Source organism: Puma concolor, chromosome A2 (assembly GCF_028749965.1).
Source record: "Puma concolor isolate L17-30 chromosome A2, mPumCon1.1.hap2, whole genome shotgun sequence".
NCBI lineage: Eukaryota > Metazoa > Chordata > Mammalia > Carnivora > Felidae > Puma > Puma concolor.
Window position 1 is genome coordinate 15,091,924 of NC_141668.1, and position 26,094 is coordinate 15,118,017.

The 26,094-nt window shown below is 47.5% G+C and overlaps 1 protein-coding gene and 2 long non-coding RNA genes across 3 annotated transcripts in view; 1 reads left to right on the forward strand and 2 right to left on the reverse strand.

Annotated features, from left to right (window-relative positions):
* TBXAS1 (thromboxane A synthase 1) overlaps positions 1–26,094 on the reverse strand; it is a 155,877-nt gene that overhangs the window by 32,491 nt on the left and 97,292 nt on the right. Inside the window, exons 6-9 of the mRNA XM_025929728.2 lie at positions 24,778–24,866; positions 22,886–23,034; positions 21,005–21,135; positions 16,732–17,043 (exon numbers count right to left, since the gene is read on the reverse strand). Coding sequence (XP_025785513.1) covers positions 16,732–17,043; positions 21,005–21,135; positions 22,886–23,034; positions 24,778–24,866 — 681 coding nt within the window. The remainder of the gene's footprint in view (positions 1–16,731; positions 17,044–21,004; positions 21,136–22,885; positions 23,035–24,777; positions 24,867–26,094) is intronic.
* The window catches only part of LOC147583017 (uncharacterized), a 158,785-nt gene that overhangs the window by 27,174 nt on the left and 105,517 nt on the right, over positions 1–26,094 (forward strand). The gene's annotated exons all lie outside the window — the stretch shown is intronic.
* On the reverse strand, positions 2,528–16,377 carry LOC147583018 (uncharacterized). Its single transcript, XR_015244624.1, has 2 exons — positions 14,270–16,377; positions 2,528–13,909 (listed from the first exon to the last, which is right to left on the reverse strand). It is a non-coding gene; the product is annotated as an uncharacterized LOC147583018 (long non-coding RNA).

Consider the following 26,094-nt stretch of genomic DNA (forward strand, 5'->3'; position numbering starts at 1 on the left):
TTTTTCCCTGATGACTGTCACCCACTTGGAGGCTACTGGTATGCCACCAGTATTTTTTTTTTTTTTTTTTTTTTTAGCTTTTATAATTTTTTTTTTAATTGTGGAATACTGTCTGTGGAAGAAATGCCGGTGTCTGTTCTGGAGGGGTGGGAGGGGTAATGTCTTGACGTCTTGCTAAGGGCACATTACATCCCCAGAGCCGAAGCTTAGAGGACAGGGAGCAGATGGCCTTGAGGAATCTTTGAAGAATGCCAGGCTGGGCTTAGACGACAGGCTGTTGGCAGCAGGAATTACCGGGAGGAAGGCAGGTGAGGCCTGTACAGTGAAGAAGAGACTCTTTGTTCACCCAGAAGAGAAAACACAGAGTCTTTCGTGCTGGGAGCTGTATGACACTCGCTCTCTGACCACAGCTGCAGACTTTCCCTGCTCCAAAGACAGAGCGTAGTAGGGTCAAGGGCACACAGGCTAAGCTCGGAGTCAGGCACAGGTGACAGGCATAGGCCTGGAGTCAGGAAACCACACCAAAACCTCGTGATCTCGGGTGGTCTCCCAAAGCCCCCTGCCTCAGTTTCCTCACCTGTAGAATAAAGGGATTCGATTGAATGGTCTCTAAGTTTCTTTCAACTTTAGCTTTCATTCATTCACTTATTCATTCATTTACCTAAGCACTGAGCACCTATCATGTGCCCGGATGTGACAACAGACAGGTGTAGTCACAGGGCCAACAGCCGAGCTTGTCTAGGGGTCAGCAAGCAGAAGCATGTCACCCTGCCTAAGGACACAGGGAAGGACACAGGGAAGGAGGGAGAGCAGGGGGAGGAGGGGATATGAAATTATTTTTCTTCTAAGGTTGCTGACTTCAGACTTTCTGAAAATGGCTAAGGAAGACAAATCCCTAGGGGAAAGTTTGTTGCTTTCTTGGTCACTGGCTTTCCAAGCTGAGAAGGCAGAAGTCTCTAATGATTCGACTTGGACAACTAGGAGGTGCTCCTTTCTGGAAATGACTATCCAAGATGGAGCACTGGCAGGGATGGATTAAACCGATGGACCAAACTTCACCTAACTCACACGGAAGTGAATGAACTAATCCGAAAAAAAATGTGTGTTGCAGCTCCCAAGGCTTTCAAGTTTGATGGAGGAAATCAGGGTTGGAGGCATAGGTGGTCTTTTCATCCCTTCCTCCAGTTGTAGGAAAGAAAATCAAGTGTGGACATTTAATGGGATAGTGTTTAGATGCCAGCAATGGACAGGATTTGTTTTGCTGGATTGTGGCCTGTCTCCCCAGAAATCCCACAGAGCCCGAGAAGGGTATTTGTCAGGATACCCACAGACCTTACTAAGTGGGCTTTAAGTTAAATTTTGAGGGTCAGGGAGAAACATGCTACTAGATACAATGATAAATGACAGGTTTGACATCTAAATTATTCCCAAGGAAGAAACTGTCTGTCTGAAACCCGAGAAACACAATGACTAGAAGGATTCTGATGTGGATTTTATGTAGAAAAAAAAAATTTTTTACGTGGAAATATTGATAGAATTTCCTTTTCAGACACCCAAGGGCAGATGAGGAGAATGTAAATTTATCAAATGTTAAGTAAAAAGAAACTATATACTTCTTGGCTGAGGTTTTTTTTTCTTTCTTTCTTTTGCCGTAGACTTTTATGTTGTTTGATCTGTTTATTGCTTGTTGAAGTAAATTAATTAATTTTTTATGGTTGAGACCGACACATCTTGATTTATCAGGGTGTCTTAGTTCCTCAAAGCCAAAGATCTAAGTAGCAAATGCCATTTATCCTGGCAGAAGACAAGGAGGGGACCACCCGGGAGAGGAGGAAAAATGACTCTGGGAACTTTCTGACACCCTGAGAGAGCCCTGGCTATCACAGTGCTAACGTAAGGGTCATAAATGTGTCCGAACGTGTGGTTTTAGACAGCCATCTGCTCTCATAGAACAATCTACTACAGACCTAGTGGTCAGTCCCAAGACAGCATCAAGGAACTGTGAGCTAGTGGACCTGAGTTCACATCTAGGCTCTGTTTCCACCTTGTGCCCTTCACTTAATCTCTGAGTTTCAATTTCCTAATCTTTAAGGAAATATTGTCCGTACTTAAAAATAGCGAACTGGTTGTTAGAATTGTTTGGCCCAGGGTCGGGCACAGAACACGTGTTCAATGAATAGCCATTCTTATTATTATTCCCATCATAATTATTATCAATATTGTTTGATATTGAATACTTGACCCCAGAGGATCACTCCTTGATAAAAACAAATTGGAAATGGGATAGTTCTGTAGCAGAACTTTAACACAGCTAAGGTAAATAGGAGAGAGTTACTACCGGCCGCAGGTTAGAGACTGAGTTAAGGAGGAGAGACAATGCCCCCTGAAATTGTACAAAGTGACTCAGTGAATCACGCCCAGAAACAAAACCGCCAGATGGTACGTGTGTCACAGGACTTGAGACACTTCCGTTCAGTGTTTCTAGGTGATTTCTAATTGACATAATCATCTTGCTTCATAGGGCCCATTTCTTTACAGAGTTAGGTCAGATTTATTTCATACATAAAATCATCGTGAATAATTACGGTGGTCCATAAATGTTTACTGTTAGGATGATGATGGTGGTGACCACATCATTAGTGTCTTTCAGGTCTACAAATCACTGATTTGCAGCCAGGCTGGCGAATCATTAAATGAGCTTTTCAGAGAAAGGTGAAAGGATGAGAGAGAGAGAGAGAGAGAGAGAGAGAGGGAGGGAGGGACACGCTCTGAGTGGCCACAAACACATTCCCTTCATTCTGAGATGACACGTGGCCTGAAGGAGCTCCCTAGGCCTCAGTTGTCTTGTCCATAAGATGGAGCAACAGCCCCTCCTGCTCCTGCGGGGGGCAGGGGGGTGGGAGGGCGCAGGCCAGATGGCCTCTGGTTTGGGGTCCTCCAGGTCTAAGGGTCGTAATCTAAGAGGTGCTTTCGCAGAGGCTGGTCTGCTGAGTGTTCAGAGCAGTCACCTCGCGGGCAGTGCAGGCAGAGTCTCTGCTGCTTGGCTCTCTGGGTGGGCTGGATCTGCCCCACAACACAGTGGCAGAAGCCCCACTATTTCCAGGTGACCAAATGAGTGACTTCTACAAAAGTAAAAAGCAACTCCAGTAATCATGCTGATTATTTGTAAAGTTAGTCGTGTCCTTAATTATCCAACCCAAGGTCACTGTTTAAGTTTGCAGATACACCTCAGGGGAATATGGCACCAGTTCTTCAGCTTGGGGTGTACCTTAGAATCGCTTGGAGACTTTTCAAGAAGCATGATGCCCCGCCTTGCTGCGGGCCAGCTACATCAGAATCACTGGGGGTGGCTCCCAAATATCTGTGGTTTCTAGTAAGTTCTCAAGGATGGGGACTACCCCTGGCTGCTCTTGGGCTTTAATTTGCATGTGGCCCTCAATCCCAGTGGCCGAGTGGATAGGAGAAGGAAGTGCCGGGAGGTCTCTAGTTGCCTGAAGTCAGATTCTGCCTAGAGGTGGGCTGGGGTCTGCCCTCTAACCCCAGGCCTTGGTCCACTTGAGTCAGAGACTCAGGGGATTTGGGGAGCACTCTGTAGGCCTTAGCAGGGAGCAGCTGCGTATCGGGGAGGAGTCGGGCAGGAGGAGCATCCTTGTGAGACAGAGGGCAGGCAGCACCTTCATAGTCTCAGGACGAGGAAGGTGGCATTCAGCTGCAGTTAACGGCTGGCGCCAGCCGGGAGAGCATCTAGTCTGGTGTCCAGTGGAGAGCCAGCGAGAGGCAGGACAGAGCTCGCTTTCTACAGTGCTGTGGTAATGGCAGAAGAGGGCCAGGTCGGTAATCGGCTGCAGGACAAATGTCTCAGATGCACATTTCACGCTCTTGAGCAAAGAACACAATGAAAGGCAACTGCTGGGAAATTCTAGGGGCGTGGGACCCGAAGGGAAAGCCTGGGATGGCTGGAGGACTGTGTACAATACGTGAGACAAGACCAGTGTCACAAAAAAATGAGAAAAGCACCAAGAGTGGTGTGTGGTGGGAGAAAGCAGCCCTGGGATATGATGTTTGTGTCAGGAATATTCCTGCTGCGTGGGGTAGGCATCCACGGGGGCAGGTCAATGAAGAAGCTGCCATGTACTCTTCATCTTGTGCTGTGTGGGCCACAGAGAAAGAGAACTGATATATTCAGAGAACGGGCCTTGAAAAAGTTCCAGAATGATGGGGGAAAAGCCACCACAAAGCCAAGACCTTCTAGGAAAACTTATCCGTAGAGCAGAGAGCCAGGATGACAGGTCACGATGGTGCAGATGAAGGTGACAGATGATGGTGTGTGCCCCCATCTGCTTGGACAATTGGCATTTTTCTCAATGCGGTGAAAGTGTGGGACAGACACAGCTACAAGCTCCCCACCCCAGGGGCAGCCCAGAAGCCCCCCTTTATAGAAACGCTGGAGCCATCACTGACCCACGAGGGTCACTGACCCATTGAGGAGCAGCTTCAGAATCATTGAACATGAGAGACAATGCTGAAAAGAATGGAGACTGCATGGTGGGGAGGTGTGAGTTCTAATCCAAGTTAGGCCCCGATCCTAGTTTATAACCCTTGACAGATTATCTTCTCGATGCTTCTGTGATGGTTAGCCTTTCATGCGGACTTGGGTAGGCCACAGAACGCAGCTATTTAATCAAACACTGACCTCGGTGTAGCTGTGAAGATATTCTATAGATGTGGTTGACATGTACAATCAGTTGACTTTAAAGGAGATTACCTTTGATAATGTGGATGAACCTCATCCAATCAGTGAAAGGCCTTGAGAGCAAAAACTGAGGTTTCCTGGAGAAGAATAAATTCAGTCTGACGATTGCAGCATTGAATCCTGACTTGAGTTTCTAGACTGCTGGCCTGCTCTGTGGAGTTTGGACTTACCAATCCCTACAATCTAATGAGTCCATTCCTTAAGAACTCTCTCTCTTTCTCTCTCTCTCTCTCTCTCTCTCTCCCTGTCTGCCCCCTCCCCTTTCCCCCCATTGGTTCTGCTCCTCTGGATATCCCTGACTCATACAGCCTCTCTTTCCCCATTGATTAAATGAGGATGGTGATAGTTCCTGCTTCGTAAAGTTGTGAGAGTCGAGTTAACTTTTATATGTAAAGAACTTAGTTTAGGGCCTGGCATATAAACATTCAATCATCATCATCATCATCATCTCTTCCAGCGAAGAAGTCTAGTTCGACTTCTTCCTTTCACAGAGAAGGAAACTGAGGCACAGAAAGGGGAATGGGGGATAATAGCGTATACACTGGCACTGTGCCCAGAATCGTACCTAGGTTCATTCACTTAATTCTTGAGACAACCTCACAAGCTATATACTGTTGCTGGCCCCATTTTACAGACAGGAAGACTGAGGAACAGAGATTATTATGCCAGTCCTCCATGACACACTGCCAGTGAGTGGCAGCTCAGGGCCTCCACATGCGCCGTTGGCAGGGCGAGGGCCATAGCTCCCAGGTCTCGGGGTCCCCTCACTCGGATGGCAGTGCCTCCTTGATCAGAGAAGAGTCTAGGTTTGGTCTGAATGTGATTGGGAGCCCTCCCCTCAGTGAGAGCTTCTTGACTCTGCAACCAAGCAGGTGCACCAGCGAGAGGCGGTGCCTGTTGCCAACAAGAGGGAAGACTGCCTTCAAGGAGTGGGACCCCTAAATCGTGACTGACAAGGCCAGGATACCTAGGTATACCACTTCCATGGAGAAGTTTGTGCTTCTCCAAGAAACACCCTCCCCCCGGCCCTCCCTCCTCCTCAGCCACTCGAACCAGTTTCTCATCGAGTTGATGTTCTTGCCTATAGCTAAGGAGGTGAGAAGTTTATCCTCTGCCTTCCAGTCTTAAATTACTAATTAAAATGTCTTGGAGTCTAAGCCCATTGCAAGAAAGAGCCTGGGTGGCTTTCTAAAGCTTCTTGTTCATAACCAGAGGGAAGTTGATTCTCTTCTCATCTTTATAATAAGGATTCTTTTCGCAGGGTATCTGCTTTATGCTTGCTACAGCTCTGGCCCCAGTTTGGTCCCAGCAGGGGGAGGCCAGTGGAGTTTAATTACATTCCTCCTATAGGGAACATTCAAGGAATGAGGCTTTGAAAAACAACTTGTGCTACCAAAAAGAAAAAAAAAAATCAAATTAAGCGAGTGAGAAACAGGCATTGCCTTTTGTGTCCTAGAGACCCAATCTAAATATTTAAATTTTAAAGACAGAATTCTAAGTGCTTAACTTTATAAACCTTACACATTGCAATTCATAGGGGAGTCAAACATCCCTTCTGATCTGGAATATTCATATGCTTGGGCTAACAAGCTCATGTGGTTGCTATTTTCACACGTACCATATTCAGCTGTAAAACAAAATGCTAAAAACAAAAAAAAACCCAAAACCAAAAAACAAACGCAACACACACAAAACACCCAAAATAAAAGATAATGCTGCCTACAGTCCTGGGGCAACACAGACTTGCCAGAAAACAGAGTAAATTGAACGTCTGGGCTACAAGCAAACATTTTAGGAAGGTCCCTGTTCTCTACTGACTTCTCAATTTCCCTTCCTCTCTCCATCTCTGAGATCCCCAGTCGCTGACGATTAGTGAGCATAGAAGTAGCCCCCACTCTGCCTCCCCAGGCGGAAGCTACTGACTTGCTGACTCCACTAGACAAATACCATGAACTGAGAGAAGTAGAACAAGTAGGCAAGTGGGTGGACAATTAACCAAGGCAAATTTCAACTTAATGTAAGGATAAGGTAGCAAGTTCCTTGCTCCTGGAAGCATTCAAGTGCAGTGGCATGTTATCTGTCCTGGGTGGGGGGCTGCCTTAGATGGCTCCGAAGATCCCCTCTGACCCTGAGAGCCCAGGTTCCCTCCGTTCCTTGGCATGCCGGGTTCTGGGTCCCAGCACAATTATAGGACTACAGACCACCGGGTGCTGCCTTCATCTGCCTGCATCTCCCTTGGCTGTGACCTTGTCTCTTTGACTCCCACCTCCTCCTCCCAGGGTGCAGTAACCTTGTTTTCTCCTGTGCGCCTTCCTACATCTCCCCAACTCAAATTTGCTTTCAGTTTATCTGCTGTTAGAAAAGAAGGGGCAAACGAACATTTGTTCGTTCGCTCATTCATCCAACACCTATTCATCACGAGCCTACTATGTGCCAGGCACTGCTGGAGGCCCTGGGATGTAGCAGTGTGCCAGGCAGCCGCGTCCTTGCTCTCGCAGGGCTCATATCCTAGCGGGGACTTCATTATATTGCCCCTCCCAGGAGTAAGTGGCATTTTAATAATGGATACTGTGGTGAAACAAAGGAAGGATCTCTAAGTGGTGAAATTTAAGGCTAGTGATGGATGGATGGAAAAACGAATGGGAGTCTTTAAATTTGTGCCAGCTGAGACCATTCTGAGGTCCTGCTCCACTGGGGTGAAAGCAGCTTTGGTCACTGGAGTTAAGTGGAGTTAAAAAAAAAAAAATGCATTCCTTCCTTCCTTCCTTCCTTCCTTCCTTCCTTCCTTCCTTCCTTCCTTCCTTTCCTTCTTTCTTCATTCATTCCAAAAGCTAATCGTTGGGAATACAACCCATACCTGTGATGTTTTAAGGGCCCAGAATGAGAGCAGTAGTTAAATAAATAAGCCATTCAGTTGAGAATCTACCTCAGTGCCAAGAGGACCCACAGAACCCCGAGCTTCACCTGTGGAGCCCACTTTCCCCAGTTTACTTTTAATTCTTGCTTTTCTGGATTGATGTGCACTGACCCCACCAGCTTATTTGCTTCACAAAGCCTGGCCCTCTAGAGGCTCAGATATTGAATATAAAATACTCCGAGTTGCGACATGAAAGGCACCAAATATATGCTGATTGGTGTGGCCTGTTCCCCAAGGAACCACTCCTTGTGGGTCACCTCTCCCTCTGCTGAGACAGAACTTCTCTGCGGGGACTCGCGAGGTGGGGACAGCTTGGAGCATTAATTGCTAAAAATTCAAAGTGCTGAAGTGCTGATCTGGGAAGCATAGGAAAAACATCTGTAAGTCCTTCCTGCTCTTCAACCTGCCTCTCGCTTGATTGCCCCCACTGCCCCCATTCGGGACATCTTGGTACAAAACTACAGGCTTCTGGGGTGCCAGGGGCTCCCACGTGGGCAGTGGGTCAGGAGGTGGAACCACGAAACTTCTGTGTCACTCTGATTTGGGGACTAGAGCCAGAACAAGGGCAAGGAGACTAAATAGTGTGGTGAACTTTGGAGAGAGAGGAGAGGAGACAGAAAAGGAGCAGGACGAGAAGGAGAGGAAAGAGAGGAAGAGGCAGCAGGGCTTCTCAGAGTTCCTGGATGGCGTGAGGTCTAAGGATGTGGCTGTCACTGTTGAAACCCATGGGAGGGGGTCGAGGCCAGGGAGGGTGAGTTTCCTTGGTGGGCGTGTGGGCATGGGCTGTGGACGTCTCCAGGCCGTGGGGAAGAGTTTGGAGCCCCAGGTGGTGGCACAGGAAGGTCTTGGCCCTGAGCAGCACTCATTCACAGCACACATGGTCCCTGCCTTCCTGCAGGTGTCCCCAAGGGAAAAAATGGGCAGGTGACCTGGATCATGAAGATCAGTGCGTGTACGTAACAATCACATGGGCCGTGAAAAACTGGGGCTGCCACCTGATCCGGGGTGATGGGTCACCCTGCTTCAGGGACTCTTGAGTTGAGTTCTCTTGAGTTGTCTTCTTTCCAGGAACTGGTATTTTCATAGCAGTAGCCACAAATTATGACTTCCAGGATGGAGTTCTAGAACACACCCAGAGAGGCCCCGCTTATAGGCTGTCAAGACTTCTGTGCTCTAATATTAGCTATAGGGATGCCAGGAAAGGGTGAGAGAGGCTCATTTTCTAGGTCAGACTCTTCTAGAATGAAGGACAGGGAGTGGGCAAGTTGGACACATTCCACCTGCAGTGAGAATAGTCCAGATTTTGCTCCAGGCCCCCAGGGGAATAGCATCAAAGAAGTCCTCTTTGACCACAGTAATTTCTGCATGGACTCTCATTTGGGGACTCTTAAAGCTACCATGTACACTAAGGGCTCATTGGGGGAGCTTTTGGTCTAGGAGGAGCTCCCTGCCTAAAAGGTCCAGCCTGGTGGGTACCTGTTGGATATGACAGGTCTCCAGTCTACGTGTGCATCGTGAGAGAAGGCTCTGGTTATCATCTTCATCTGCCTTGAAGATGACTTCAGATCAACTCCAAAGCTCCCCCTAGCCTCCCACCCTGGAGAAGCAAGATAAGTTCAGGATTATAGGCAGCACACCTCTAGAGATATACCCAAGATTGGGTGGTGACCCTCGCCTCACTTTCCCTCTCAGTAAAGTGAGAGTGGCATCATTCTTTTCGGGATCGTTTTGAAAAAAATTCATAATTTATTAACAAGACGTAAATGGTCATGGAGTATCAGTGCCTTGGCATTAGGAATAAGTGCTTGCCACATAGAGCACAACCCGGGGAGAGGCAGGCCTGAGGGTTTGGAAGCTGGCTGCTCACAGCGCGTCGACCATGGACTGAAGTGTTGGTACCACCTGGGCGCTTGTTGGAAACGCAGAATCTCAGGCCCCGCCGTGGGAGTCTAGTGGTCCGTTGCTGCCAATCTCACCGTGCCGGTGTCCCTGCTCTTATCTTTGATTCTTTGGTATGACTTTAGGGCTGTAAGTTGTTTTGAGTTCCTGCCTCTTGCCTTGTACGTCTCAGCTTTGTGTCCTGTTGTGCTGTTATGGGATCTGCAGGAAAGGGCTCAGATGCACCTCTAAGCCCCATGGGGCCGGGTGAGCGTGTCGACGAGGACCCCTGAGCATATTCCTCCTAAAATGTTGGACAGCAGGACTCGAGCAGACCTGGGCAAAAGGGGAGGGAACCTGTCCAGTGGGGGAAAACCCATTTCCAGTTTTTCCCCTGAATCTTAAAATCAACTATGCCCTACTCCCGGTGTGAGGACGACCCTGAAGATTCATCCTGGGTACGATCCAAACTGGGAGACTTTTTTTTTTTTTTTTTTTCCATAGCAAGGACGAATTTGTGTGAAGCTACACACATTTTTTCCACCCAACCTTCCTCTTGTGACAAAGGATGTATATTTATGAAACAGCCAGTTGGGAGCAAAATGGCGTGTGTGTGTGTGGCCACAAAATATGCTGTTTTTTCCCCTTTGAGATCCTCTGGCTGCTTCAAGGAACACATCCTCAACCTTGCTCACATTAGCAGCATGAGCTAATCAGTTGAAATACCCAGCATGGAATGCTTTTATCCTTAAGAGAAAAAGAAACAGTAAGTTGTATTTTAATTAGATATTTATAATGGTTACAAAGCAGCTCTTCAAGAGAAGTTTTAAGAATCTGGCCTTCCTTCTAAGGCATAACTGTGTTCAAATTATCCTAAAGAGAGGCTGTATATCAATCTAGCCCAATTTGTGATAAATTTACAACTGGGTTCTGCACAGCAGATTTATAACAACAATTAAACAGAAGGAAAATGGGTCATAAATTTCGGCTGGCACAGTCCGGCACCAAAGAGAAGAAGAGAGAATGGTTTGGCCAGATCAAAAGTCAATAATTTCCACATAAAGTGCTGAAGCTATAGCAAACGCAATTTATATGGAAAGAGGCTGGGTTTTTTTTTTTTTTCCCTCCGATCCTTTTCAAAATTAGATATTGGAGAACACAATGAAGCATCTACGTTACAAAGGTCTTATTAAATAATTGGTGTGCTTTCTCAATTTTGCGAGTAGCACACGCACAAACTGCTCCCTGCTCCTCAGTGCTTGAATTTAGTGAAGGTAGTGCCCCTTCGATAGGACTAAGGAAGCATGGGGCAAAGGAAACACGGGGCAAGTGATTGGGTGACTTGAGAGGGAAAGTTTTAAGCTGAATTTTGGTGGTGGATTGAGAGGAAAGCCAGATGATTTGGAAAGAAACACATATGGCCTTAGAACAAAGCAGCAGGAATTATAAAGTGGGTTATAACCATATTATTACTGGAAACAGAAATATGTACACCGAAATGAGAAAGACATCAAGGCCACTTGGGTCAAAACAGGTGGCAGGACATGGACTATTACTGGACAGAATGTGTGAATTGTAAAACATGTACCAAGACCATCTTCAGTAGTGAGGGAAGACCTCCAAGTGTCCTTATGCGTGCCAGAAGTTGAGTTCTGCTGAATTAGTGACTTGCACTGCTGACAGTTTCACATCCTGACTGATAAAGGAGGCAGCGAGGCCAACCGCCAACCGGGACTTCACTGTAACCAATAAGGAAGCACTGACTGGCTCTGTGGAAATCACAGGACATGTGGCATGAAGTGGCCACACTGTTATGAGAAGGACATAAGAGCAGGCCATGTTCACGGTTGAGAAGCCCAAGATTGCAAGCAGCATGACGTGCTGTTGGACTTACATCCCACGGCTCAGGAAATCTGGGTTTTGAAAGTTCAGCAGAAAGGTGTGTGTGATTGCAGAAGTTTGAAAGTGGGAGCTTCTGATCTGGGGATCATGGATTCTGGGTACTTGGGTGGACACACCGTTTTCTGGTCACCCAGCAGCTATTCTCCCCCCACTCCCAGGAACAGGGGTTTGGGGATCTCCTTCTCCCCCATCTGAGGTCTCAGTGGTTCCTGGGAGGCTGCTCCCAGGCACCAACTCCAGGGATGAGGCAAGTGACCCAGGTCTAAGTCAATCAGAGCATCATAATCTCCTCAGTCCCTGTGATTGGTGGAGGGCTGAGCGTGTGGCCCAATCGCTACCAGTGAGATGCTGTGAGCCTTTCGCTGGGACTTCAGAGAAAGAAACTGTCGCTGCTTCACATCGCACCTGAGCTGGCTCCGCACTACCCTCCCATTAGCCTATCAAAGGATTTGAGGACTTGAAGGAACACTCGTCGGAACAAGGAATCATCAGCTTAGAGAGGAGTGTTGCCAGGGAGGGCCCGAGCCAAGGGATGGGGTCTAGGATAGAACACCCATAGAGTTTGGGGGCGGCTGGCTGAGTCTGGCATTTCATTCTCCATTTCGTTCACCTGTGGATACAGCAGAATTGCTCATTTGCCCTCCCTGCCTATTTGAGCAGAGGAAAAGTAACTGGAGAGAGATGTCAGGGCAGAGGGGGCAGCCACTGTTGGTGTGGCCAAGGTGTGTGTCTCCCCTGGGTCACATGGACACTGCAGGAGGCATGGAGGCTCAGAGTGAGCCATCTTGCCAGTAACCTGCTCCAGGGGGCTGACTGCCCAGGAGATCCCAACGCCCAGAAGCCGTGAGCCCTCTGGATAAGTCCTGCAGGGCCCTGTGCCAGCGTCATGGGAGGTGCTGAGAGAAGCCTCCGTTGTGTAGGAATGGGACTTCTGTTAGATGGCCCCAACCCTGGGGGGAGAAGGGGGCCCAGGAGGGACAGGGAAAGGCTAGGAAGGATTAAAAACAGACCACAGGCTGTCCCCGGGGCAGCTTCCTCAGGCCACAGGTCAGCGTGAGCTAAGGACATGGAAGGACATTAAATTGGATCAGAGACTGAAATTTTAAACTGGACCAGACTAGTCTGGACTTTTGCATGCCGAAAAGTGACCAGAAATCTTTGAGATCTATTGGAGCCATCATCAAAGAAAGGGAAAAGGAGATCATCAGAGCACAGTAAAAAAATGATAATTGGAGAAAACACAAAAAGTTTCCATGTTTGTACCTCACGTAGTTCAGATTGTTCAACACACTGGTTCCACAGCTGTCTTGAGACCACTAAGGGAGATCCTGTCTGAGAATGGGGTATGCCTAGAGTGAATAGAGCTGAAAGATGGGGAGAGAGAGAACACCGGGTTCCAGTGACAGAGTTTGAGCCCCTGCATCAGGCCACACCCGAGACAAATCTCCTCTCTGGAGTTTTCTGTTATGTGGGTCAATAAACTCCCTGAGCTAATATGGATTAAGTTTTCTATCACTATCAACAGAAAAAAAATCCTGGATTGATACAGTGTACATATACACTCTTGTTCTTGGGGAGAGGGACATAGCTTCTGTCGGACTCTCATAGAACATTGCTATAAAAGGATATAACTCAGAGGAAAGAAACCCTGAAGCTCGAATCCAGCGATCCCATTGACAGATACAAGAGAAATCATCGGATGAGATGTGTGGGGTTCTACAGAGGTATCATGGAAGAGCTAGGTCCTTGGGGTAGGGTCTGGGGCCTGAGTCTGGCATTAACTGGCACTCAAGAAATATTTGTTGAATGGAAAGCAACAGGAAAATTATAACAAGTGCTACATTACATGCAAATTTTCAGGAGAATATCGAATGTGTGAACATCTAATCTGCATTTCCATGTCCTGACAGATGGCCCATGTTAACAGAACTCTGACTATAGGAAGGAAGGAAGGAAGGAAGGAAGGAAGGAAGGAAGGAAGGAAGGAAGGAAGGAAGGAAAGAAGGAAGGAAGGAAGGAAGGAAGAAAGAACCTACAAATATTCATTGAGTGGGTACCATTTGTTACACTTACACAACTATTAACACAGCTGCGACTGCCAAATCAATTTTTTAAAAACGATAACTCCCATGTATTCCTATTTCTCAGAGACAGTCCCAGTTTGTCTCAGAGAAAGAAAATGACCGGGTGGGGGCAGGGAGCTTCCATTGCTGGGGCAGAGCATTGGACCCTGTTTCTTCTTAGAAGAGGGGTTTGGACCCTGAGAGTCTAGGGCTGACTTCTTAAAGTGGAACCAGGGACCACCTGTATCAAAATCACCTGCTATGTTTATCTAAAACGCAGGCTCCTAGGCCCTGGCCCAGACTTACGGAATAAGAATCTTTGAGGAAAGGGCCCTGGCTTCTGCATTTTTAAACAATCTTCCCAGATAGTTTTTATGCACATGACAGTTTGAAAAACTTTACCTACCAAAATCTGGTTTTTTCCCCATAGGGTCTCAGTGCCTTGTAATATTCTGCACAGCCCCATGGAAGGTGGTTCTCTGGGGGAAAGAAGCCCCATCTTGGGCTGGGGGGATTGGAAGGAGGCTGGACCACACATTCTAGACTTGATTACTTGATGCCTTCTGTTGGCCTGGAGGGTTTCATTTGGAAGGGAGGTATTTTTTTCCCATTTTTTTTTTTCAGTTGGTGATTAAATTCCATGAAGGTAAGGATCATGACTTCTACCTCTTAGAGCTGCTGCTCCCTCTTCAATACACTGCCCTATCTCCCACACTGTTGACCACTCTCTAGATGCTTAAAAGTCTTTAGTTTGACCTGTGTTCTGGTTTGTTTGAGACCAAGAGGCAAATTCTCACTATTGCCTTTGCTGCCTTCCTGGGATAGCAACCAGAACTTCCTCTGGCAGGTGTCTCCCGAGTTCTCTGTCATATGACATGGGTGTGACTGACTCTAGGGGTGGGATTGACTGCCTGAAGCCCTTCCATGCCCCCATTCCCATGGCCATGATAGTTGGTTCAAGAATGGACAGTGACCTAAGCATCCTGGCCAGAGTTCACCTGATTGTTATTGAGAATTTGGGGCCACAGATTCTTTTTGCCCTTGGTAATGAGCAGGGAAGCCTGTAGTCCTATACATTCTTGGCAGGCTGCCTGGGCTTTGAGAAGAAAGCACAATGAGAATGGGGCCAGTATGAAGTAGGCACAACCAAGAACTGGGGAGAAACTGGGACCTGAGCACATATTTGAGGCCCAGAAAGACTTGCCTGAAGCCACATCTATTCCTAGGCTGCTCAGTGATCTGTACTATTAAGTCCCTCCTCCCCACCCGTTTTTTTTTTTTTTTTTTTTTTTTTTTTTTTTTTTTTGGTGCTTAAATCAGTTTGGGTTGGGGTTTTGTTATGTGCCGCTAAATGCATCCTAACCGGTATGCCCTTCAGCTCCTCTTATTTCTCTTTCTGTAACATACCCCAGACATCTTGGGTCCCTTCTCAAACAAACAGAAGGACAGACAGAAAGACAGACAGAAAAATACCACAAGTACCCATGAAACAGAATAGGATGGATGGTAGGAATAGGTGGTAGGGTTATTTGGATGCATGGCTTGTTGAGACTCCGTGCCCAAAGAATATTGATTAATGGATCAATTTCAACCTGGAGGGAAGCCCTGTCCTGTTCAACATTTTAATCAATGACTTGGATGGAATAGGAGGCAGGCTTAGCAAGTCTCAGATGACACAGAGCTGGAAGAATTGCTAATATGACAGATGGCAGAATCAAGATTCAAAATTATTTTGACTGAGTTGAGCAATAATAAGGATAAATATAAACTCTTGCATCTAGGCTCAAAAAAATCAATTGTGTAAGCAGTGGACTGGGGAGACCTGGCTTGGCAGATGTCATAAGAATGTGGAACTTTACGTTGACCATAAGCTCATGATGAGCCAAAAAGTTGAGGCAATTAGTAACACAGTTAATGAAGTTTTCAAATATTTGAAATATCAAAATATTGGAGAACTGCATTGGTGAAGAAAGGCTAACCTTGCCTCTACTTCCCTGGTGGGTTAAAGAAGTGGAATTTACTGGAAAGCAATTTTCAGCTCAGTATATATATTTTAAAAAGCTTCTGATGATTCTAATAACAGAACAGGCTACCTCCCCAAATTGTGAATGTGATAATTATATCAGCATGTAATAGAAGTCTATTATGGTGGTCTTCAATCTATCTATCTATCTATCTATCTATCTATTTATTTATTTATTTAGAGTGAGGGGAGGGGCAGAGAGAGAAGGAGAGTGAGAATCCCAAGTAGGCTCCCCACTGATGTGGGGCTCAGACCCATGAACTGTGAGATCATGACCTGTGCCAAAATCAAGAGTTGGATGCGTAACCGACTGAGCCACCCAGGTGCCCCTGGTCTTCCTTTTAAAAGCACAGATTTAAAAAATGATTTTAACAACTTGTAAGTCAAAGCAATACACACAAAAGCATCCAGAAAACAATGCGGCGATAAAGTAGCCTAGCTCAGCACTCTTGAAAGTTTGTTTCAGATTCACCAAAGAGGAGCCTCATCTAGAAGGAATATCCAGAATCTGGACTTGGCGCTGACCATCCCCATTTCGCCTCATTCCATTTATGGCCCTCCTGCTTGGTGCTCACCGGGTTTCATTCCTGCTTTGGGTTGGCCCATCCTTATGCCCGCTCCCACTTTCCAGCTTGGTCCCCTTTCCTGCCTCACACTTGCCTCCCAGAGCTGACTCCACAGTCATAGCAGTGGGAAACCACACCTCCTTCCTGCCCCTGCCTTTTGACCCTCACCTGTTGCTAAGACTTTGCAGCCTCCCTGAGCCAGGCCTGGTTTCATGGACAGCCCTAGACAGTGAAGATACGCGTACAATACTCCTTTCCTCCCCTCCCCTCCCCTCCCCTCCCCTCCCCTCCCCTCCCCTCCCCTTCCCTCCCCTCCCCTCCCCTCCCATTTCCTCTCCCTGTCCCTCTCCCTCTCCCTCTCCCTCTCCCTCTCCCTCTCCCTCCCCCTCCCCCTCCCCCTCTCCCTCCCGCTCCCTCTCCCCCTCCCCACCCTTCCCCTTCTTTTTATTTTTCTGTTGTTCTGAACACTTCATTTTACTTGCTAACCCAGAGAGGCAGAGAAGGTGGGCCCTGTTTCATCTCATACACTTAGCACGTGATTTTCGCCAGGAAGTTATCAAAAGTAAGTTTCACTTCTACGAACACAAAATCACGTTTCCTGTGGATTTCACAAGGACGACTGTACTCACGAATTGCTCATTAAAGCTGTCCACCTCTGTCAGAAGCTTCTCTTGGCAGTCAGGGTTGGTGGCCAGGAGGTAGGTGGCAAAAGAGAGCGTGTTGGTGACGATCTCGTAGCCAGCAATGAGGAAGATGAAGGCCTGGCCCACGACCTCATCCACAGTCAGAGGCTTGGACAGGCGTCTGGGCTGGTGCAGGTGGGAGGGACCCGCTGCGCAGTCGGTGGAGAAGACTTGTCTGACCATGTCAAAGCTCTCCACGCCCACGGAGGTGGAGGAATGTCGGGCGTCCAGGATCAGTTGGAGGAAATCTTTCCGCCTCTAAGGGACAAAAGGAGAAAATGCCCATTTTAGTCTTAGAGTCATGTGACGGAGGCACAGAAGAAGACACACACCTGAGCTTGATGGGAACCAGTACCCTCGTTGTGGGGTTATCTGAGATGGCGAGAACCTGGAACCCCCAGTGTCCCTTACATGGCATTGGTTCTTAGCAAACAGCAGACTGTGATGCTGCCGTTGAAAAAGGATGAGGCCGTTCATCTGGACTGATTGGGAAGGGTGTTAAGCCATTTTGGTAAGGAAAAAACAGCAAGTTGCAGAACAGCCTGCACAGTGGAACCTCATTTCTGTAAAAACAGTACATGTACAATATATATAATTACGCGCATTTGTTCACGCATAGAAAATGTTCAGCAGCATCTATACCCAGCAGTTCACAGTGAACTTGGAGGAGGCGGGGAAACCAGCGCGGGGGGGGGGGGGGGGGGGGGGGGGGGGGCTTTGAGTTTTTACGTTATGCATGTTTGTACTGTCGGTTGGTTGGTTGGTTTTCCAACAATAAAACAATGAAAACATCATATAGATTTAAACGAAAGTACGCGTTCCCTTGTGCACTTAGGCACCATTCAGGGCTAATGGATGGGTGGCCATACATTTTCCTCACACAGTAGGAAGTTGGCAGAACTGGGGGGCGGGAGGGAACTAGCCTTGGGGAAGCTTGTCTTCAAAGACCTCCCCCATTCCCTTTGTCCCCAGTGATCCCTTAACCCATTTAAGTGCTTAGAGCTTTCTTACCATTTCCCCCTACCTCCCTTATCAGCAATTTGCATATTCTTTATATTTTTACTGCCACTAATTGTAACCATAGAAGCTTTTGCATATTGCTTTCACATTGACAAAGTGTATCCCTGGCATACCCCTTCTTTGAAAAGCTCTTTAATGTGATGGGTGACAACCAATATGTTACTCTTTTCTGAAGTTTATGGGGCTCAAACAGCAAAAGGAGAGTATCAGAACCACCAGCAGAAACATATTATAATTTCAAAGTACTTTGCTTGGTGCAGCGTTTTCTCAATTCATTGACTTCTGAATTTCTATTGCATTAATAATCTGTGTCCCACACATCAGCACTTAATTCCATCTTTTAAGATTGCTATTATTTCACCTGTTGTTGCTTTTTCTCCTCCAAGAGAGTGTAAGCGTGTCCAGGGCAGGACCCTGTGTCCCACCCCCTCTCCCCAGCCCACGCCGCGTTGTTGCACTGAGCACGTTAGGTGTGCAATAAACGATCCCACAAATAACAAGGCTGTGCAGGGAATGCATTTTGAAAAAGGCTGTGTTGGATTGGCTTACAAGTGATGCTATTTGGAGCAGGCAGTTTGGGTCATGAGGCCTTTGCGGCTCTACTGGTGCCCAGCTTTTGTGACCTTGCAAGACATCTGCTGAGATTCCAGCAGGGTCACAGCTAAGCCTGTGGGCATCAAGAACCTTGAGTCTCAGGAGCCAAGGCCTCCGTGTCCTGCCAGCCTGCTCAGGTCAGCCACACTTGGCTGCCTCTTTCCACCCTGGCCTGCTCGTTCTCATTTCCAGGCGGCATCCTCGAGAGCTGGCTTCCCCCAGATTCCTTCCTGATGCTCTGCCAACATCTGGGTGGCTGTCGTGGCTCCACTGCCAGCCTGGCCGGGCAGAGTCGGGGCAGGGCGGGGCATGATGGCTCATGTGGGAGGTGAGTACCTTCTGCTACCTTGGCTCCTGGAGGAGAACGTGCAGGCCTGTCTGCTGGTGAGTGCGAAACTCCTCAGGGTGCTGTGCAGTCCTCTCTGAGGCTCACCTGTGGCTTTGCTGGAGGGCAGTGGGGACGACGTGGGCGGGAGAGCACCTTTGGCTTTGGTAGAAGTGCAGCTGGCATCCTTTGCTCTCATCCCCTGCTCAGGCAGGCTGCTAGAAGGCCATCGGAGCTCGGGAGAAATCTGTCTTCACCTCCAGCTACAGAGGCCGGAGGAGAGGGCTGCTCTCCAGGGCCCGTGCGCTGGAGAAGAGCATTAGTGTAGATGGGTTTCTTTTATTTGCACTGCATCACAGAGGCTATTTGAACAGTGCCCATTTAGGACTGAAACAGTGCTGCTTTATGGTTATATCCAAGGAAAATACGCACCCTGATAGATGTAGGTGTCTAATCCACCCATCGGGCTAGAGCTTAGAAAAATATTTACCTTTTAACATCTGTGCTGCGTTTTCCACTGCGCAAACACACATCTGCTTGATGGAATGTCTGCAGAGTTTAGATGGGTTTAAAGCAAGTTTTCTTAGTAACCATATAGCTCTGTCTTGACACGGGCAGTCCTGGATTTGTGGTTGGGAGGTTTTTCTCAGATCAGCTCATTGTTTGAAACAAATAGCTCTCGAGTTTATAAAAGGAAGAGCTGGAGGCAATCCCAGTAATTGGATCTTTAATAAACCCCTCACCTCTTAGTAAGCCATTCGGTGCAACAGTTTTAGAATTTTCAGCCTGATTCCACAGCCTGTGGGTTTCGGGCTGGGGGAGGGGTGGGGTGTGTGACAAAACTGTCATCAGGAAGCCCTTCAGAGCGATACTGAGGTTTGAAAATGCGGCTTTCCTCACCCCTCCTTCCCCGGGCTTCATCCTCATTCTGGAGACTCAGGAACCTGATGAGAATATTCTGTCCTTTTAGGCGGAGCTGGGCCAGTGATATCAGCGAGCTGATTCTTCCCACACCTCCAAGGGCGTCAAGTGGAGTTCACCATGGTGCGGGCCAAGGGGCTGTGAGCTTCTATACACCGTCCCCTGCCCCCTGAACCAGACTCCTTTGCCTCACAGGCTCCAGAGGGGGAAGCCAGGCAGATGAGGCCGCTGGTGCATCCAGGCATTAATTAACCCCCCATCTCTTTCTGGGCCAATGGCGCAGCAAGGGACCTCACGTCCTCCCTTGTTAAGCCCTGTGAACCCATCTTTGAGCAACTCTTTTAAAGCTTGCACAAGTCAATTCCAGAGAAGACATGTTAGCCCTGTTTTTTTTTCCCTCTTGAAGCGATGTTCTTTTTTTTTTTTTTTAATTTTTTTTTTTTCAACGTTTATTTATTTTTGGGACAGAGAGAGACAGAGCATGAACGGGGGAGGGGCAGAGAGAGAGGGAGACACAGAATCGGAAACAGGCTCCAGGCTCCGAGCCATCAGCCCAGAGCCCGATGCGGGGCTCGAACTCACAGACTGCGAGATCGTGACCTGGCTGAAGTCGGACACTTAACCGACTGCGCCACCCAGGCGCCCCTGGAAGCGATGTTCTTGAATGCAACGAGGCCCTTAAAGAATAGTGTTATACATGCATGAATGCATCCAACAGTGACGTTATTTTCCAAACACTGAAAAGTCCAATTTCTATTCTCAGCCAAGTTCAAACAACAAATATTTACTGGATTCCTACTATGCACCAAGCATGGTGCAAGTCTAAGGAGGAAAGAAGTCTCTGGGTCTCAGCTGAAGCGTGAGAGGGCCCTCAGCCCTAGATTTTGCAGCAACATCCTCCATGCTGAAAGTCAAGGTGGGATTAATTGAGAGCTGCCTAAACTCCCCTCTACTGGTAGTGCTGTTCACTCTACAACTCCGTCTTGCCGGTTTTCAGTATACACAATATGCCGATGAAAAGTACATGTGAAAATTTACCTGGAAAATTCTTTGGGGCTGCTATTGCCTGTGCTTGAAATAGAGAGGCCATGAGTTTTGGGGGGTACCCATGGCAGAGCATGGACAATTTGATCTGGGTTTCTCTCCACCATCCTTCCCCCTCCCCTTTCTCTTTCTTGTTCGCCCCCTCCTCACCCCTTCTCGTTTCCTTCCAGTGCCCTGGAAGGCTCTAAGTGGTAGGCCACTGAAGGCCAGCATAGTGTGGTGTGTGGGGTGGGTAGGGAAGAGACAGAAGAAACAGAACTGTACCAAATTAGGCCCCATTCCATTTCAACGACAGGCCCTAGTAAGATACGTTACCTCTTCTGCTGCTTGCTGGTCCCGCAAGGCAATCACATTCCTAATGAGTTTGTTAAAAAAGCCATTCAGTTCATCTCGGTTCTTATTGGGCAAAATCCGGGCCAGTGGGACCATTATGGATGGAAATGATACTTGAAAGAAAAAAAACAAAAGCGGCACTGAAAACGGGGCGGCAATAACCCCAGGGCTATTAGATGCCTGTTGCTAGGGAAGCAAACCCTGGCCTTGACTTAGTCATTGGAAGCCGGGGCTCCCCTCTGGATCTGCACTCTTTCGCGGCAGGGTTTGGACCTCATTTCACTTCCCGACTCCTCACGTTCCTTGCACATTGTAAGCACTCGGTAAATGTCTGCACAGTTGAATCCCCACTTCCATCTGGCTCCCAAGAATTCAGTCTCATAGAAATTAATTTTCCAGGTCCTAGATCTGAGGGTTCAAGGTCTTTGTACTTCATCAAGAAAGGACAGGTTATAGGCCATGTTTTAAATCTTAGCAAGTGGTGGAAGCTGATCTACTTTCTTAACTTTCCGGTCATTTGCATTTTCCCCCCCACTTTCTTAACTTTCTGGTTATTTGCATAATTGTCCCCAGAGCTCCACCTGAATGGTCTCTAAGAGCTGCTGCCCAGGGGCAGCTGGTGGCAAGAATGCTGGCCCCTTGGGTATCTCCCCTGCTGTGCCAGGCAGGAAGCCTGTGCCTTTGCTGCCATGGCCTTGGGACAGAGCCATCTGAGGACACTTATCCCCTCCTAGAGGGTGGCTTAGGCTGAGGAGCTGAGCCGTGGCAGTGTGGTTCAGGTCAGTTCAGCTTCCCAGCATCGACAGTGGGCTCACTGCGTGCAGGCACTGTGCGGGAGCCAGGATGGAGAGGGTAGTTCTGGACCCCAGCAGATCTCAGAGCACTCTGCCCATTTTCAAGAGCCAGAGTCTGAACTCTGTGGGATAGCAGGGAGGTGGGTTCAGAGAGGAGTAGTAGCAGGGCTGGGACAATGGGGCCATCGCCCCCACCCCGGGTATGTCCATGGTCAACGGCAAGTGGAGCTGAGTCAGCGGAGTAGTTCCCAGGGGGCCGAGGGGGCAAGGGGCAAAGGGACTGCTTTGACCCCTCAGCAACTCCTCCTATAATTTCATTGCGGGTCTGATGGAGGCGACTTGGACTTCCACAGAAATGGACTCAGAAATGGGAGTGAAACTGACCAAGGAATGAATACAATTTAGCAGCCCGGCAGAAAGGTTAGAAGTTAGGGCAATAATCAATAACAACAATAGCCACACTTCAATACTTCCATAAAAGCAAGAAGACGCTGGAATTGGCCAGAGGGTAAAAACTCACTTCTAAAATAAAAATAAAATAAATCGACCAGTCTCCACAGCATTAGGTAACCTGCTAGTCACCCTTCGTGTATGATTTCTAGTTTACTGTGCTTTGGGCTTCAAGCAGAGAAGCCTTCCAAAGGGGATTTTGCTGGAGGGGAGAAATATGTCCTAGAAAATGAAGGCTTTGGGCTCCAGTCTAGGCTCTGGCTTTCTAAGCCTCAATTTTCTCGTCTGTGAAGTGGGTGAGAATACTTCTCTCCTAGTGAACACAGCACTAACAGGCAGTGCAAGCAAAGCACTTAGCGCTGGTCACGGCTGCTGTTGCTGCTGTGGCGGTGGTGAGGGGGGGGGCACTTCCTAGCTTGGTGATGGGTAGTCCTGAGTGGTGACAAGAGGAGCCTGGGTGGCCCTGGGAACATAAGGCCTCTGCAGAGTGGACTCCGTAGGGTGACTCTCAGAGGCACCTGGACTTGTGGCGAGAGATGCCTGGGCCACCCAGCCGTCACGGGGACTGGCCAGCTTGCTGGACCCCTGCCTTGCTGCCCTGGACGGGAGCTGTACTTACAGATTAAAACCAGGATCGGCCTGGGGATGGAGTACGCAAAGAAACGCCTGCAGTGCTTCACAAAGGGGTCCTCAGGAGCCCCCCGGGAGTCCACCTGGGTGCCAAAGGCGACACTGGCAACCACATCTGTAGTGTAGCAGCTGTAGCACCTGCAGGACAGGAGACCATTTGGATTTGGAAAGGACCCTGCCGTCGGCCTGCCCATCACACACGCTACTAAAGAGGCACCACTTCATCGTCTACCTGCTCGAGCTCAAAGGAGGTGGTCAGAGGGGAGCCCCTGGAATGGGGTCCTTTGAGCGTGGCAACAGAATTTGGGAGGAGACACCAAAACGTATCTGATCACTGATGCAAACACAGACTGGGGAGGGGAGGAGAGCATCACTTCCTCACCTTGCAAGCTTCAGGCAGCCTTAATCAGCCGCAGTCAGATTCCAAGAAATATGCTCCAACCCATCCTCCCCAGGGTGGAGGGAAAACAGTGGACCCAAAGCTCATAAGCATTACCCCAAAGCTGTGCAGCGTTGGTCCAAAGCCAGGATCGAGTGGTTAATTGATAAATAGCAAGTTGGGATTGATGAATTAACAACCTGGTTGTCTAGTTTTATTAGCTCTGTTTCCCCCTCTTCCTCCCAATGATTTTACAGTTTTTGTAAGAGTTACAAACAAAAAACAAGGGCACTTCAACACTCAAATAAATTCAAGACAAACTTTGGGACCAGCTTCATGAACATATGTATATTATTACAGAAAACACACGTTGCACTTTAGAAACAAACAGAAGGAAAAGTGTCTGGCAATCGCTCCGGAAAAATTAACCTCTTAGGCTCTAAGAAACCTGCCCTTAAATGGCCGTTTTAAACCAGAATGATCCTTTTTTGTTATCTTAGAGGAGCGGTCAGGTTAAGTTATTTCTAAAAAAGGCTACCAACGGCGTATGCATATCCTTTTATAATTAAAAGTTCTTATTTTTGTGGCTTGACTTAGGCACATATGTAGTTCCTTTTTTCTCCTAACCAACAGCTTATCATTAAGGGATAAATGACATCTCCAGATGACTTCTTTTATTTTGACTGCTTTATTGAAAACATTTCTACAATTGATTACACATGTCCCCACTATAGCAAAAGCAGTTTGCCTACTGAATGTGATTTCATCTGATCCTAAAGGCTGAAGAGTTAAGAGGGTTTTTTTTTTTTTTGGAAGAGTTAAGGATTTTTAAGTTATTTACTTTGCTTTTGTAACCATTCAGCCCATCTTATCTTTAGCCAACTCATGCATCTCATGACCAGAGAGAAAGTGTATGAGAGGATTTTGTAAACACAATGGCAGAATTTAAATGCTGATGATAATTGTGTTATTATTTTATTAGCAGTGATAATAAGAACGAGCCAGCTTCTGGCTGATCTGCGTCTCTCGCCCTACTCTGTAAGCCATAACTTAGCAGAGGACAACTGGAGGGAAAGCCAAATAATTAGTCGTTTAAATTTGGTGTTCACCGCTAAGTCATGGCTTCCAGGCTGAGGTGCACCACAATTTTTCTTGAAGTAAAAATGCACAGACTTCCCCCCCCCCCCATCCCCCGGGGACCCTGTCCTTCCTGCCCACTCCTGGGTCTGCAGAGGTCGGAGGGCGTGTCCAACCACACACCGCTGCCCACTCAAGGCTTCCCTCCACACGCCACACTTACCCTAGCCTTTGTTCATATTCTTTTCACATTTTACGGGGGTTTCCTTTTTTATTATTCAGTCCACCCATGCTTTTATGAGCCTCTAGCATTTCCATAGTTTGCTGGTCCCGAGGTAATTGTCCAGCAATTATGTACCGTTACAAGAAGCAGCAATTCAGAAGTGCAATTTCTCATCTGTCATGTAGCCATGTAGCACCCTTACCTCTGGATGTCGAAAGCATCCCCGGATTCCGCATAGCCTTTTAAGTGAGCCAGGAGCATGTCACAGGCTTGGCTGATTAGGGGAGTCATCTGATAGCAGATAACAAAGGTGTAATTAGGACACGATGCAGAGAGCACACCTAAAGTAGCTGCAGATACAGAGGTTATGTGTGGTCCTTCCTGGGAAAATGGACAAGGCAAACTTCCTGCAGCCGAGATTCAAGAGGAAGTTTTGAAATTCACAAATATCATAACATACAATAGCCATAAATGTCTACGTTAGCTTAAGCAATCTGTTCTTTTGGAAGCAAAAAGAAGAAAGGATGTAGAGTAAATACTGTGAAATAATTACAAAAATGATCATTAAGTGCTTAGACAGAAATGAGAATCACTACTCGGTTGCATGACATTTGGTTAGCATTAGAGAGTAAATAGACCACAATCCATATGTACTCTCTCTGGAATTAGCCCAAATCCATGTTTGCTTGGTTCCAATTATACTTTAGATCTTCTACTAGAGTATAGAATCTTAGTCTCCAAAGGAACGTGAGGTCGTCCATTTCAACTGCTTATTCAATACGAAAATCATTTTTAGAGCATTTCTGTTGGATGGCTATTCATCTCTGCTTCAGCTGCTTAAAACTTTTGAGTATGTATAAGGGAACCTTGACATCAAGAGGCCTTCCATGCCCACCCAGGAAAACTCCTGAGTTTCTTTTCTTTTCTTTTTTTTAATTTTTAATGTTTTATTATTTATTTTTGAGAGAGAGAGATAGAGTGTGAGCGGGGACAGGGAGTAGCAGAGAGAGAGAGAGAGAGAGAGACATGGAATCTGAAGCAGTTCCAGACTCGCGAGCTGTCAGCACAGAGCCCAACGCAGGCCTCCAACCCATGAACCGTGAAATCATGACCTGAGCCCAAGTTGGACACTTAACCGACTGAGCCACACAGGCGCCCCCCCCCTTTTTTAATATTAAAATATTTTCATTTTGGAATCCGTCTAACATATGCCCAGAAAGATACAGAGAATGGTGTTGCGAACATTTGTGTAATTATTATCCAGCAAGTTTGGATCTCACTTCTGGCCGCCACCACGTTGACCCCAGCCGTCTGGCTCAAGTGGATGGAATTCTTTGTGGAGCTAACGGGCAGCCACATGACCTTCTGTTTTCTCCCTCATGTTTGCAAAGCCAGGTCGGAAACATCAAGGGGAATCCTTCCAGCCAGTGCCCGTTCTAGAACAACATCGTAGCTAAAGCAGCCCGCCCTAATACCTCGTTCTGACCATTTCTTATGGAAAACATTTTTGAAATGTTAA